The sequence below is a fragment of the Sciurus vulgaris genome (genome assembly GCF_902686455.1).
Source record: "Sciurus vulgaris genome assembly, chromosome: 8".
Classification (NCBI taxonomy): domain Eukaryota; kingdom Metazoa; phylum Chordata; class Mammalia; order Rodentia; family Sciuridae; genus Sciurus; species Sciurus vulgaris.
The window spans coordinates 95,245,845-95,262,306 of record NC_136468.1 but is presented as its reverse complement, the minus strand read 5'-3'; the positions used below and the strand labels follow the sequence as shown (position 1 = coordinate 95,262,306).

Sequence of the window (16,462 nt, the reverse complement as noted above, 5' to 3'; positions counted from 1 at the left end):
CTCCAGCATTTTTCTTTTTTCTCAGGATTATTTTGGCTATTAAGGGTCTTTGGTGCATCCATATGAATTTTAGGATATATATTCTGAATATCACTTTTGGTAGTATGACCATTTAAGCAATTTTAGTTTTCCCAATTCATGAACATGGGAGGTCTTTCCATTTTTTTTTCTTCCTTTTAGTATCTCCTTCAATTTCTTTCTTCAGCATTTTGCTAATTTTCATTGTAGAGTTTATTATGGCTTGGCTCTAGAATATCCCCCCAAATCCCATGTGTTGCAATATTCAGAGGTTGGGTTTTAGGTAAGTGATTGGATCATGAGGGCTGTGATCTAATCTTTAAGTTAATCCATTGATGACAAAGGACTATATGGAGTTGACAAGTCATTGGATGAAACAGGCCACTTGGTGGGTGCGTCTGTAAGGGTTTAACTTCCCCCTAGCCCCTTCCTCTCTCTGCTTAGGAGCTGCCATTTGCTGAGCAGCTTTCCTCTTTCACACCCTTCTGCCATGATGTTTCTGTCTTGGAGCCAGCTGACAATGGACTGAATCCTCTGAAACCATGAATTAAAATAAATCTTCCCTCCACTAAGTTATTTTTGCTAGGTATTTCAGTTACAGTCACAAAAAAACTGATTAACACAGAGGTCTTCACCCTTTTCGTTGAGGTATATTTTTTAGGTGATAGTGAATGGTACTGCTTTCCTGATATCTCAGTGAGTTCATTATTGGTGCATAGGAAAGCTACTTATTTTTGTGTATTGATTTTGTATCCTGTTACTTTGCTTAATTTGTTATCAACTCAGGGTTTTTTGATGGAATCCTCAGGGTTTTCTAATATAGAATCTTATTTTCTGTAAACAGGGATAATTTGACTTTGTCCTTTCCCAGTTATATTTCTTTAATTTCTTTCTCTTGCCTAATTTCTCTGGCTAAAATTTCAAGTATATTGAATAAAAGTGGTAAAAGTGGACACCCTTGTCTCATTTCTGACTTTAGAGGACATGTTTGAGTTTTACCTCATTTAGTGTGATGTTGACAATGAGTTTGTTGTATATAGCTTTTATAATGTTGATGTATGATCCATCTGTACCTAATCCATTCAGGAATTTTCTTATGAAGCAATGCCAAAATTTATTAAAGACTTTTTCTGCATCTATTGAGATGATGAATATATGATTTTTATTCTTGATTTTTAGTTATGTGCTGTATCACATTTACTAATTTGCATATGTTGAATCGTTCTTGCAACCATGGGTAAAACCAAAGTGATAATATTAAAAGTGCTCTTGAATGAAATTTGCAATTATTTTATTGATGATTTTATAATTTATATTACCAAGGAAATTGGCTACAGTTTTTTTGTTGTACCCTTATCAGATTTTGGTAAAAGGTAATATTGCCTTTGTAGAAAGAGTTTAGAAGGGTTCTGTTCCTTTTTATACAGAAAATAGTTCAAAGAGCATTGGTATTATTTCTTCTTTAAAATTCCGGTAAAATTTGGTAGTGAATCTATCTGGTCCTGCACTTTTCTTATTTGGAGGTTTCTAGTATTGCTTTATCATTGCATATCATTGATTGATGTAGTTTTTTTGTATCTTTTTTATTCACTTTTGGTAAGTACTTATGTTTAGAAATTTGTCTCTTCATTCTAGATTTTCCTATTTTTTGGCATTTAGTATTTCCAAATATTCCCTAATGTTCCCATCAATTTCAGTGTTATCTGTTATAATATCTCCCTTTTCATTCCTAATTTATCTATTTTTTGGTCTTCTTTCTCTTTTGGTTAGTTTAGTTAAGGGTTTGATAATTTTGTTTATCTTTCCAAAAACCAACTATTTCTTTCATTGATCCTTTGCATTGTTAATTTTAGTCTTCATTTATGTCCACTTTTTATTATTTCTTTTCTTCTGCTGATTTTGGTTTTAGTTCTTGTTTTTCTAAGACATTGAGACGTACATTTATTTATTTGAGTTCTCCTTTTTTAAATGTAGGAACTTATAGGTATGAGCTTCCCTTTTAGTATTACTTTTTCTGTATCCTACAGATTTGGGTATATTGTGCTTCCATTTTCATTTTAATCTAGGAATTTAAAATTTTCCTCTTGATATTCAATGACTCACTGTTTGTTGGAAAATGTGTTGTTCAATCTTCTTGTGTTTTTATAATTCCTAAAGTTTCTGTTGCTGTTGATTTCTAGTTTCATTCCATTGCAATAAGATGCAAGAAATTATTGTAATTGTTTTGAATTTAAGACTTGCTTTAGAGCCTAACATATGATACATTTTGGGAAACAGTCCATGTGCAGATGAAAAGAATGTGTCTTCTGAAACCATTGGATGCAATAGTTTGCAGTTCTTGGTTAAGTTCATTTAATCTATATTGTAATTTAATTCTCTTATTTCTTTGTTGATTTTTTTTGTGTGGATGATCTGTCTATTGAAGTTACCCACTATTATTGCATTGCAGCCTATTTCTCCTAAAAGAATGTCCAGTAGTTTTTGTTTTATAAAATTGGGGGGGGCTCCAACTTTTGGAACAAATGAATGTCTAATCATTATAAGAGGCTTGATGAATTGTTCCCTTCATTAATATGTAGTAAATTTCTTGGTCTCTTGTAACTGATTTTAGCTTAAGGTCTGTTTTGTCAGATATGAGTAGAGCATAGCTGTTCCTACTTGCTTTTGTATTTCATTTCCTTGGAATATCATTTTTCATCCTTTCTTAGTCTGTCTGTGTATGTCTCAGTCAATGTAGTAAGTTTCTTACATATTATTGAGTCTTATTTTTTAATTTAACCAGCCAGTAAAGGATTAAGGCTACTTATATTTAATGGTATGACTGGAAGTTATGTACTTATTCCTATCATTTTGTTGTTTTCCTTCTAGTTGTTTTGAACATTGGCCTGTTATTCACCTTAGATGTTTGATGGTTTTCTGTATAAATACTCTTTGAGTCTTTACTAATTCCCATTTGTTTATGTATACTTATAGTGACATTTATTTTCTTAAGTACTTTCATGATTGTTTTTTTTTTTTAATTCAAGGATATACATTTTATTTGAAAAATACTTCGGGATGTTTCAGAACTTTATAAAATTATAATAATGTTAATAATAACCAAAAAACACCTCCACCAGCAGTAACATAAATAACAAAATGATAGGAAATTCAAAATAAACCAATGTGTAAATTCTGAAGGCCAGTTGTCATCATTAACAAAGCGAACTATGAAAATGAAAGGTTAATGCTTTTTTTCTTTTTCTCTTTCTGTGGCATAAACTGGAAAAGATAAATATAATCATGAGCTGTTCAAATTATTTTCTCCAGCTCATGATTGTGTTTATCTTCCATCCTCTTCTGGGTATAGAAGTCCTTTAAGTAGCTTCTGTAATGCTGGTTAAATGGTTATGAATCTCTTAGTTTATTCTTACTATGGAAGATCTTTATTTCTCCATGTATTTTGAAGGGCATCTTTGCTGTGTCAAGTAATCTAGGTTGGAAGTTATTTTCTTTAAGACACCAAATACACCATTCCATTCTCTCCTGTCCTTTAATATTTTCTCTAAGAAATAAGCTGTTATTCTAAAGGGTTTATCTTTAAATGTTACTTGGCATTACTCTTTTGAAGTTTTTAATATTCTTTCTTTGTTCTGTACTTCTGATCATTTTGCTATAATATATCAAGGAGAGGTTCCGTTCTAGTCATGTCTATTTGGGGTTCCAAATGCCTCCTATACCTGTATGCTCATGTCTTTTCCAACATTTGAGAATTTTTTCTGCTGTTATTTTGCTGAAGAAGTTTTCTGTTTTTACTTACCCTATAACTCCCAATTATGCATACAGTTGTTCTTTCAATGGTGTCCCAGTTATCTTGCATGTTCTGTTCATTCTTTAATATTTTTTTTAATGTTTGACTATGATCATTGCTCATCCTTGTCTTCAAGACTTGACAGATTTCTTCTGCTTGGTCTAGTCTATTGGTGAGAATTTTGATTGAGTTTTTATCTGGCTTATTAAGCTTTTAATTTCCAATAATTCTGTTTGGTTCTTTTCCAAAATCTCTATCGCTTTAATGAATTGCTCATTCATTTCCTGCAGTGTCTTCCTTATTTCACTCAGCTGTTTATTTGTATGTTCTTGGAATTTATTGAAGTTTTAAAAATCATTCTTTTGAGTTCTGTCAGATATTTCATCCACTTACGTATCTTTGGAATCAGTTACTAGAGTTATGGACTTTAGGAAGTATCATGTTGATTTATATTTTCATATTTCTTATGTTTCTATGTTGAGATTTATGTGTCTGTTGAAATTGCTATCTCTTCCACTTTTGGGGCCTTCTTCATAAGCAGCCTTCTTTTAATAATGTGCTCTGAGCTAATGGGTTGTTGTGTAGTGCTGAGGTTGATTCCAATTGAACTTTAGACTAGTTTCTCTGTGGCCTCTGACACAATGCATACTGTGTCAGAGCTTGAGGGACCTACTTTCTCTGTAGCTGTCACAAAAGTGGGGTCCCCTGCTAGTTCAGATAGGTGTGTTGTAGTCAGCAGGATATATGGGGTACACCCTTTGTGGATATCCTTTCAGTTTTGTCTATAATGCATGATCTGATATGGGAGCAACCTATACTGAGGCCCCTCATAGATGGAGTATGCAGGACTGTTGTATTATTTCTGCCTGTTGTTAATATGGAATTAAAGGCTCAGGGGCAGAACTTTAGGATCCCTTTAGCCAGTCATGTCTGGCTGATGGCTGAGGGCTTTTATCTCCACTATTCTTTAAATTGCACTATTTGCCAAGGCTCAAGCAGAGTTAGGTCATGTCTGGAGTAGCATTCAGCTTCTCTGAACTAGGATAGGAGTGTATCTCAGACAGGATAAGGCAGGAGGATCATGAGTTCAAAGCCAGGCTCAGCAAAAGTGAGACACTAAGCAACTCAGTGAGACCCTGTCTCTAAATAAAATACAAAATAGGGCTGGGGATGTCAGTGGTTGGGTGCCCCTGAGTTCAATTTCTGATGGAAAAACAAAAAAAACAAAACCACAACACCACCAACAACAGAGAAGAAAGGGTCAAAAGTGGTACAGAATTAACTAAAATGTTTTTAAAAATATAGAAAAAAATAAAATTAATTTACAAATTTAAAAATATAAAAGGAAAAAAAATCAATCAAAAAAAGATCAATTTTTAAATTCCAAAAGGAAAAAAAAAAGGAGGAAATGGGAGAAAAGTAAAAATTGAATAAATATAAAAGAAAAAATAAGGGAAAAGAAAAATTAAATATTAAAAGAAGAGAGAAAAATTATGTACTAATAAAAAAAGAAATAGCAAATAGGATTAATAAAGAGTCACCATTTCTTCTCTGCTGAAGTGCTTAATTGTGCAGGCAAATGTGGACGTTTGCAGCCTACGCCCATCAGAGCTTCTTTCTGTGTCTTCCTAGGTTGTGCACCTTGGATATAGCAAAGACTGGGAACCATTCACCCTCAACATTTTCCTTTGTTGTGCTCATCAGGTAACCAGGGGGAGCCTTTTGTGGTCAGAACCAATTGAAATATCTCTCAGATGTCCTGATTGCCAAAATGAACTAGGGCAGAACTCAGCGGTCCCTAGGCAAAGATTGTTTCCAGAGTTATTTGAGCTGCCTACTCCTAGAGCAGGGCAGACATTAGCATTGCAGACTTGGTACCATTTTGTGCTACACATTTCAGGTGCAGGGAGGAACTCTGGATTCAATGTGTGCCTGTGGAAGTGTCGTGGTAGGCGGTACATTCCATGGCCAATAATTTTGGTTTTCATAGACTTACCTCTCCCTGAAATCAGCTCTGACTGGTCATTACCCTGTACTCCTGCAGCTGTTTTTCCAGAGTGCTGGTGCTTGCAGGGGAAGTTTCCTTTGTTCCCTTATGTACTCAAGTCCGGTTCCCCTCCCCTGCATAGAAATCTCAGTGGGTTTGTGTTGGGGGCTCTACCTGTGAGTCAAACTTACTCTCAAGGCTATTGCCCACTGAACTAGTAGTATAGTAATATTGCCTCAAGGACCTGGAGACATGAAAATGCAGGGGACTTTGACTCCAAGAACAGTAAACTCAGACAATACCTACTCAAGATGGCTATTTCTTCCAGTACCATGTGAAAATATTGTCAAGTTCATAGACCATCTCCAGATCCACTTTTCTGTGCAGTTTCTAAGTATGTTGTCTTTTAGAGTGTATTTTGCAAGGTGCTGATTCCTATGTTACTGGTACTTATTGGGGCTCCCGCTCTCTCACTTCTACCCATGTCTTCTGCTGTGATGCCAGGTGTTTGGTGTGGAGTGCTCCATTTCACCCTCCATTTCACTGCACAATGTTTTTGGCCTTTTACAAGTCTCCCTCTGTCCACTATTGAACTCCAGTGTTCTCTCACAGTCACCTACCTCAATAAGCAGCTGATCTCCAGGTGTTTTTATTTTATCTCATGAATAAGTGGGTGAGTTCCGGGCACCTATACTGCCCTCTTTAATCTCAGGAGCATCTTTACCTGAGAACAACTCATCCTACTGACCTTAAGCCAGTAGGTTTTGCTTTAACATCATCCTTATAGAGTAAGTATCCTGTCACTTTATTTTGCCTTTTTATGTAGAGAAACCCAATATGTAGTCTTCTGAAGAAATTCCAGTGATAAGCAGATTTAAGTATATGCTGATCTTGACTTTTTAGTCTAGCTGGTCATCTGATAATCATGAAGACCTTAGGTCATGTATGTTGGACTCATTAGGAAAATTTCCTTTTTATTTTCATTCCCACTGTTACAGTCATGAGGCATACAATGGCTCAGATTCCTTTTCTTCTCTCTTTTCTTTTCTTTTCTTGTAGTGCTAGGGATCAAACTCAGGGTCACATGTGTGTTGGGCAAGCACTCTGCTGCTGAGCTATATCATGGCCCTTATGGTTCAGATTTTTAAATAAAAATTACAGCAAAAAACTTGGAGAATAAAGTCCTCACATAACATCTTCAATGCAGAGAATGGATTTTAAAACTTCTTCACACATGTGATTAGTCTAAACCACTGGAAATGTTAAGCTCCCCATCTCTTTGCCCTTACTCCCCCAAGACCCATCCCAAAAGATTAATATTTCACCTCAAAGATTTCAGGTAGAATTAATACTTTAGGAGTTTGTTAGAATTTTATAATGGCACAAGCTTTTCAAATTTTTACTTTTTAATGTTATATATTAGTGGTTATAAACAAGTAACCCTTAAGCCAAATCTGACCAGCATGTATGATTTCCTTGATCAGTACAGCCTTTGACAAAAGTTGAGTTTGAATGCCTTAGGCAGGGTGTTCATTCTTCAGTCAGCTCAGTTTCCATTTTGCTTGTCTTTTTCCCCTGACTCACACATTTACATTACTGACTTGACTCCTGGCTTGAAGGCATTTGAGATTGCAACCCTTACTCTATATTGGTGTAATGTGCTTTTTGTAAATAGACTACATAAAGAAAAGTGCACACTATTATAAGTGTATAGTTGGATAAATTACTCCAAGGGGAACACACCCATGCAACTTCAAGCTTGGTCAATAAATAGAACCTTAATGACATTAGAAGTTTACTGTCTTCATTTGTGCTTCCCCCAAACAAATACTAAGACAAAGTTAAGGTTACAAGTGATCCTAAGAAAACACCATGAAGATTTGAATTTCTGATACAGGTAAACAGTTATATTGATTTTCTTTTAGTTTTTTTCCCCTTGTTTTATTATCTTAATCTGTTTTGTGTTCATACTATAGAATATCAGAGATTAGATAAATTATAATGAATAGAAATTTATTTCCTGACTCTACCAGAGACTGGCAAGTCTAAGATTAAGGTGAGGACCTTTGGTGAGGGCCTTCTTGTTGCTTCATAACATGCATAACATGGTGGTAGGTATCACATGGGTGAGAGAGAGTGAAAAGGAACCCAGCTTCTCCTTTTGTAAGAAATCTACTCCCACAATAATAGAATTAATCCATTTGTGAGGATTTTTCACTCTTGACATAATCATTTCTGAAAGGTCACACCTCTCAAAGCTATTTCACTGAGGATTTCAACACATGATCTTTGGGGGACATATTCAAATGATGTATTCCTCCAGTCTCACCAAATTGATTGTCCCTCTTACATGCAAAATATATTCATTTCATTCCAATAATCCCCAAAGTCCAGCATCAACTCGTTCCAGCATCAATGGGTGAAATTCAAGGCACAATTCATCCTGAGTAAGTTCTCCCTAGCTGTGAGCCTATGAAACCAAACTAAGTTGTGTGTTTTGCAAAATACATGATGAGGAAGTCCTATTCCAAAGGGAAGAAATAGCAATAAAAAGGAAATAACAGGACCTGAATAAATCCAAAATCCCAAATTACTTCACTTCATATACTGCCTCCTGGACACACTGGCAGGGTGGGGGGTTTGGACCCCCAAAGTCTCAGGCAGCCCTGCTCCCATGGGTTGGAGATCTGTATAGTGGAGTCTTGTGCCTGACACTCTCCCTGGCTGGTGTTTCTCTATGGTTCTGGCGGCTCAAAGGTGCCCATGGTCTTGCTCAGTGGGAACTTCCTGAGGCACCTCTAACCATGTAGCATTTCATTTCACTTTACTATCTTCTGTAGTTTGAATCTTGAATGCTCCCTCCTCCCAACCCCATGTATTTATTGAAGGATTGTTGCCCAGCCTGTGGTGCTATCAGCAAGTGGTCCCTTTGTGAGGTGAGGTCTAGTGGAAAGAAGTTAGGTAATCTCTTTGAGGGGATAATGGAACCCTGGACCCTTCTTTCTCTCTTTGTTTCCTAGCTGCCATGAGTTGAGTATTTTCCTTTGCCATGTATTCTTGCCATGATGCCCTGCCTTTCCATAGACTCAAAGGCACTTGGACCCAACAACTATGAACTGCAATCTCTGAAACCATGAACCAAATAAATGTTTCATTCTTATAAATTGATTATCTCAGATATTTTGTCACAGTAGTAGAAAGTTGACTAAGACACTATCATCTTGCTTTCCTTTTTATTTTAACCTCTCTGCATATCGCATTTAATATATACATCTTTTATGAATTGATTAAGCTTTTAAATCCAGTACAATAATCTTATTGTTTTAATGGACATATTTAGTCCATATACAAGTGTTTTAGTTTTTTGCTGATGTGACTAAATGATCTGACCAACACAAATATAGAGCAGGAAAGGTTTATTTGAGGGCTCACGGTTTCAGAGGTCATAGGAGTTCATAGGAGGCCGGCTCCTTTCCTAGGAGCTCAAGGTGAGGCAGAGCATCATGGCAGAAGAGCATAGCAGAGGGAAGTAGCTTGCATCATCAGGAAGCAGAGAGAGAGAGAGAGAGAGAGAGAGAGAGAGAGAGAGAGAGAGAGAATATCATGATGCCATGTGCCCCAGGTGCCAGACATGGAGTTACAGGACTTCTTGACCAGCTGGATTTTCATCTTGCTTTGGTCCTATCCCTTGTTTCTATGCCCCTATTTTTATAAATAGAAATGTTTACTCAGTACTTTTATATGTTGGATATTTGTAAATTGCTTTTAATTTTATAGGAGCTCGCAACCTGAGATTGCCTGAGCCTCAGAGAAGACTGTGGATTTGAACTTTGAGTAATCTTGGAACTATTGAGACTATAGGGACTCTTGAAAATGGACTCAATATATTTTGCATTGTCAGATGAGTGTGAGTTTTTGGGGGCCGGGGTGGAATGTTATGGTTTTGATGTGAGGTGTTCCCCAAAATCTCACATGTGAGACAATGCAGGAAGGTTCAGAGGAGAAATGATCGGGTTATTAAGAGTCTTAATCCAATCAGTGAATTAATACCAGATGGGATTAATTGAAGTGGTAGGGTGTGGCTGGAGGAGAGTGGAATTGGGGCTTGGCTTTGGGTATATCTTTTGTATCTGGAGAGTGGAGACTCTCTCTCTCTCTCTCTCTCTCTCTCTCTCTCTCTCTCTCTCTCTCCCTCCTTCCTGATGATGCAAGCTACTTCTCTCTGCTATGCTCTTCCACCCTGATGCTCTGCCTCACCTTGAGCCCCTAGGAATGGAGCCGGCCTTCTATGGACAAAGACCTCTGAAACCATGAGCACTGACATAAACCTTTCCTCCTCTATAATTGTGCTGGTCAGATTATTTAGCCACAGCAGCAAAAAGTTGACGAAAACAACAACTAAAGCAATTACCAATATATTTGTCACTAAATGTTATAACCTACTGGTTCTGTCTGTCCTAATAATTTTAACACTTTGCTCTCCTTTAACTTCCTTTAGATTAATAATATATGACAATTATATCTTATATAAAAATTTTGCATATTTTAAATATTCCATGATGTATATCTTTTGAGCAGGAAATCATTTTTCATAATGGGTGGATTACCCTGAAGATTCAACATATCTTCTTGACATTAAAATCTAATATAAATTAGTACTATTACCACATACAGACAATTCAAGGACTTTAAAGTCTTTAACTCCCTAAATCTCTTTTTTGTTCATTTTCGTCATGTATGTTTTTTTCTTTTAAAAAACATACATTTTTCTTTTTGTTTTAAATTTTGCTATGAAAGTTTCAAGTGTATGAAAAGTAAGGAAAATAGTATAAGAATCCATGTGCTCACTATAAAGCTCCAACAATTTTCAGTTTTGAAAATCTGTATCATTTACCCACCACTGGCGTCAAATTATTTTGAAGTAAATAGAAGACATATTATTATTTTATCTATATGTAGTTTAGAATGTATCCTTAAAATATGAGCACACCTTTTACAAATAAAACATGCCATAAATGAATTCAGTTACTACTTTTTATTCAAATTCAAAATTTTGGAGGTTTTAGTTAATCTCATAATTTTCCAATATTCTAAATTCTCTTTGTTTGATTTTTTTAAAAAAAATTCTGTGTCCCTTTATGAGACTTTATGAACCCATGGTTTGATGTCTTTTAAGATTTGGGGCAAGTGATTTGCCATGGTACCTTCAAATATTGTCTCTGTCCATTCTGATTTTTCTCTTTCTGAGGATTTTTTTTCACTGTGTCCATATGCCTTTTTCTTTTTGTTAAATGAAGTTAAAATCCTTCATCTTTCCATGCTTCAATCTGATTACTTCCTTCTGACCTATTCTCCAGCTCAATAATTTCTTCTTCACCTGTGTTTAAATTGCTGCTTCACTGTACTATCGTATGCCTAGCTTCAGTGATGTTAAAATTTTCAGTTTCTAAATTTCCTGTTCTATTTCTTTCTATGAATTTCAGTCTTCCAATTTCTTGAACAAATTAGCAATATTTATAAATTTTTTAACTGTTAATTCCAATGACTCTATCTCTTGTGCCACCATTTTTCTTGTCTATTTTTCTCCTTTTCTTAGGTCAATTCTTGCCTTTTTGCATTCCTGATTACTTTTATGAAATGCTAAACATTATCAATGAAAAATTATAGTTAATTTAATATTTTTGATAATGTTATTATTATCTATCTAATATAGATTCACTTTTGTCCTGAAAGATAGCTTAGGTACATGTCCAGTCACATAGACTCTGACTCCATTTTGGGTTTGAGCTTCATTTCAGTCTTTGTGAGGGCACTCTTATAGGGTGTAGCATGTCAGTAGCCCCATCAGAGATACTGGTGTTAACAAAAGCTGCCTGTTTTATGGTATCTTGACCTTTCAAGTCTTAGCTATTTTGGTAGTTATATGATACCCTCTAACAATTTTTAAAATTTTGTTCAGATTTTCTAATTATTGTTGGTAGGAGTATTTGTCTTAAATAAACTACCTCAAAATGTTTGAAAGCTGACTGCATAACATTGTTATTGAGCAAACACTACATATCATGCAGTTTTCTACAATTCAAACCAGTTTTTTTACAAATATAAATATAAATGTGTGTGTATGCTTGTCTGTTTATCATTGTAACTGTTTCTGAGGTTCTTTTTTTGGAAGTGGCTTCTTTAGTGTAAAAAGCTGCTATTTGTTTTTTGGAAAATACAAGGTCCCAAATGTCATGGTTTGGTAGGAATAAAAACAAAACATGCAAAAAAAATGAGAAATATCAAAGCTCCTTGTCATTCAATAATAGACATTTAGAGGTGAAGAAAAAAGTGAAGATAAAACACAGGCTAGAACAAGGTGACATTGTGAAATGTCTAGTGGCAGCTTAAAGTTTTAGAAACACAAAATATTCTGAGATAATTTACTTTTCATTGATATAACATTCTTATATTGCTGGAAATGTTCAGTAAAGCCTTTTAAGCATAGTAAATCCTATTTCTGTGGATGATTTTAAAAAATAAAGGATAAAGGGGCCGACTGCCTTGATAGGGACAGCATGGAACAGCAGCAACAAACCCAAGGTAGGGAAGATAAGATGCTGGTGAGATGAGATAGTAAGAGTTGAGTAGAAGTAGGAAGCATGAACCAAAAGTGATACACAAATACATAAACACAGGGTACAGAATATTTGCAGGAACTTTGAGGATGACATTGACTTAGGGAGGGGACTCAAATCAAATTTATATAAATCTTAAAGAATGGGGTCTCTGAGTTGATACCTAAGTAACTTTGACAAACATACTCCAGAAATCATGGAGAGATGGATATGGATGGCATTTTCATATCTTATCTAAGAAATTTAATCTTAGACCCTCTGGATCCTTCATCTTAGATCTTTAGCAATGTTGTCTTCTTTGAGAATTATTCTTCACTTGAATTGCTCCTCACCTGACATCTTGAATTTTTCCAGAAAGTATTAACAGTCTTTCTAGAATATCCATGAGAAATTAATACTGGATTGATCAGATTATGAATTAGAACAGACATCTTTTATCTTTGGTAATAATGGTGATATCAATGATTTATCTGTTATTTTTGGCAAAACTTTAAATTCCAAGTTGATATCCTTGCCACCTCTAGGTTTTTACACTCTTAGAGAATACATAGCTTTAGAGAATGTGGGTTATGGCACTGTAATCAGAGAAATACAGTGAAAGCAAGTTGTGATGCTCTCGATCAGGGATTTTGCACCCCAGGATTTGCTGGATGATGATTACCACTCTCTACATCTCCAGCTGTGAGAGTGAAGAATGGGACTCCTGTGTGTAGAAAAGACTGAAGGAGCTTTCCTCCATCACATGTCCTGCCTTCTTACCCTATGTTCTTTTTACATCCCGTATACTTTTTTGTTTGTTTGTTTTGGTACTGGGATTTGATCTTGGGGACACTTAACCACTGAGCCACATCCCCATCTCATCTCTATACTTTTTAGTGGTGTCTTTGTTTTTCATAGCTCAAGTAGCTCAGTAGCTCATCTTATGTAGACATTCTTCACAGGCTTGCTACAAGATGTAGAGAAAGAAAAGGAGACCCCAGTTTGTAAATGAGGTGCCTAACTAAGGTTCTTCTGTAGGTTAGTGTCATATTTTTCATATTTGGCTCGAGGATAAATTCCTAAGAACTCCACTGCCATTACTGCAACTGAGATGATGGCACATGTTGAAATGTACTAAATAGCAATTTTTGACAGTCATATACCATCATTCCTTGTTAACACTTAAGATTTTTAAAACTTCGTTTGCATTTTCCCTATAATCTGGCCCAAATCAAAGTAATATGGCAGCCATCTTGCTCTCAGAGTTCAAGACTCCAGCCTGGCTTAGCCTGGACCCTCTGTGAGTACCATTTGCCCACTCTCTTCTCTGGCCCATGCTACCCTTCCCTAGTTGTATTTTTCCTTTTGTTTTTCAACATGAACTCTACCAATCTGGCCTCCACACATTCCTGTGTGGGTCTTCCTTTCATAAATCACCTTTATTGATGATATTTCACTGTTCCCCTTCCTTCCAGATGTGCTGCGCTCACATTTCTACCAAGTTGGTCATTCCCAAAGCTCTCACATAAACATCCAGATCCTGGATATTAGCTTGCTTCCTCGTACTCCTCCAACAGTGATGCTACACCCTCACTTGTATTTTGAAAGCAATACCTCAGGATTTAATCTGCAAGGTACTTGACACTTCTCATTTTATTATGTAATAGAGATCCTTCTGGTCCATTTTTTAGGATGTATTCCTTAAGTTCCCAATATGGGTTGTTATGGTGATATCATCTTAGTGAACCAGGGAGGCTGCTGTGTATGGGGAAACCCTGCAGAACCGTTTGTGATACTAACAATGGTATTTCCAAGTCTGCAATATAAGAATTTATTTTTATAATAGAATATCCACAGACATATAAATGTATTAAATTTGTTAAAGGAAATATTCAAACATCAGTTTTATATCCTTATAGAAATTGCTCCTGAGCTAACTGAGGCCTTTTGACTGCTAGGATTCATTTCCATTAGTAGAATTACAGAATGCAGGAACCATAGGGATTGTGCACACAGCTTCTTCCTCTCCCATTTAAATAATTGCTTACCTGTGATGGCCAACTGAGTCACAAAGAAGGTCATTCTGGATTTCCTCTTCCTCCTCCATGTGGAGAACAGCACAACTGCATTTCCAACAATGATGAATACAAAGAGGACCCACAGGGTTATTAACTGCTCAGTCTGTAAGGAGCAAAGAAACACAAAACAGCTGTACTGTATGCAACAGTGTACTTTTCTGAATGTATGGCCCAGGCATTGGTGCTTGATGTGTTCCTCCTGGTCCCTTATCCCACCTGTGGAAGTTTGACTTCTCAAGAGTATTATGACAACATGGTCCACATTTACATCAGCAGCACAGTAAATTAATGCACCTTAAGAAAATCTTTTTATAAGTATATATCAAGAGACCAAAAACAAACAACAAGTTTTATTCTTTGGCCAAGTAATTTTAAATTCATATAAGAGTTCAAAGTATAAAAAAAGAACACTGCAATCACAAAGACTGTAGAAATTGTGTAAAGATAACAGGATAGTTAAGTGAATCAAGCACTTCAATTCAGTGAACTTTTGTGTAGCTATTAACAGTGACAGCCTTGAAGTCTATATAGCTAGATTAAAAATATAGTATAATGGTAAGTGGGAAAACATGATAAAATTGTATATTGGGTATGATTACAACTCTGCAAAATTATACACATAGGAAAAAGGCTGAAGTATACTAAAACGTTAAGAGTGTTTATTTTAGGATAGTATGATTATGGGTTATCTTTTCTCTTTTATCCTTTGGCAGAATTTCATAAGACAGTAATATTAAATTTCTTCTGAAAAATGTGTAATTAGTAAAACAAGAATAAAAAGCAAGAATGCCTCTCATTTATAATGCCAATCCTTCATAAAAGGCCTCCCATGATTCTTCAAATGGATCTTGTTGTCTGTGTTATCATGCCCAGGCTAAACAGAGGCCAGGGCACAGAATATGATAGACTCAGGTTTCAGAACAAGCTCTTGGAAAGAGTATGTGACCACGGGGATGCCAGAGAACCTGAACTCAAAAGCCAAATGGCCCAACAGAAACATCAGCCCAAAAGACCTGGGGCAGGGTCCTTGTAAGAATGCACAGATCTGAGACTTAAGTCAAGAGCTTCTCCTGTTTGGAGGAGAAGATAAGAAGAGCTGGAAGAATTCCCTGTGAATGTTGAATTTTATGTGTCAACTGGTTAGGCTGTGAGTGCCCAACTACTCGGTCAAACCCTACTCTGAAATGTTGTGGTAATGATCTTTTATAGGTGTAATTAATGCCTATTATTACTTGACTTATAGATTGAGGGAAAGAAGGGTGTTTGTTTGATTCTCTCAACCCACAATTGCTTCTGAAAACAGAAGAACTGGGATTCCCTTGGGATGCCATGTGGAAACCTAAACTTTCCCTTCCAGCTTCTAGAGATCAAGAAACATTCTTGAAATTATTCCTCCAATCCCTGTCCTTGCCAGAATTCCAGACTGAAGCTAAAGAGCATCTCCAGGAGTAGCTCATTTAACAAGCTGATATTTTGGCTCTCCATCCTGGGTTTTCAGATGGATTCCTGAGGCTCAAATGTATATCAGATCCTTGAAAGTACAGAATTATGGAAGTTAGGGAGGAAGGCACTGTGGCGTGGTGGGGAATGGGATTCAGAACAGGAGTGGAAGGACCACAGGGTTGAAGATCTGTGTTTCTTTGGAGGACACAGGTGGCAGATGCCTTAGATGCTTATGTCATTTCCCATGCAAAGGGCAGCTACTTTGCATGGGCCCAAGCTACATACTTGCTCTCTGGTCCTTGATTCAGCAGATGGATTATCTTCTTCAGAATGATTCATTTTCTCCAGCAGTCTTCACATGGTTATTGAGATAGCATCAGGAATGGAAAATAATTATTATGAAAAGGGCTGTCCTGGATGCAATGAGGAAATGCATTTTTGTTAAAGAATTCTCCCTTTTGAGATGACTGGACAACTGTTCTGTCAGAAGTGGAGAGAGCAAGAGAGGATTTTGATGTATCTTACCTGCATATCCCATTCAAATAGTGGG

At 36.1% G+C, this 16,462-nt stretch overlaps 1 protein-coding gene across 2 annotated transcripts in view; it reads right to left on the bottom strand.

Annotated features, from left to right (window-relative positions):
• Window positions 1–16,462, bottom strand: part of NPSR1 (neuropeptide S receptor 1) — a gene marked incomplete at its 5' end in the record, with an annotated part of 195,543 nt that overhangs the window by 146,581 nt on the left and 32,500 nt on the right. For both annotated transcript variants that reach the window (XM_079151746.1, XM_079151747.1), the window contains one exon: window positions 14,440–14,572. In XM_079151746.1, the coding sequence (XP_079007872.1) occupies window positions 14,440–14,572 (133 nt within the window). The remainder of the gene's footprint in view (window positions 1–14,439; window positions 14,573–16,462) is intronic.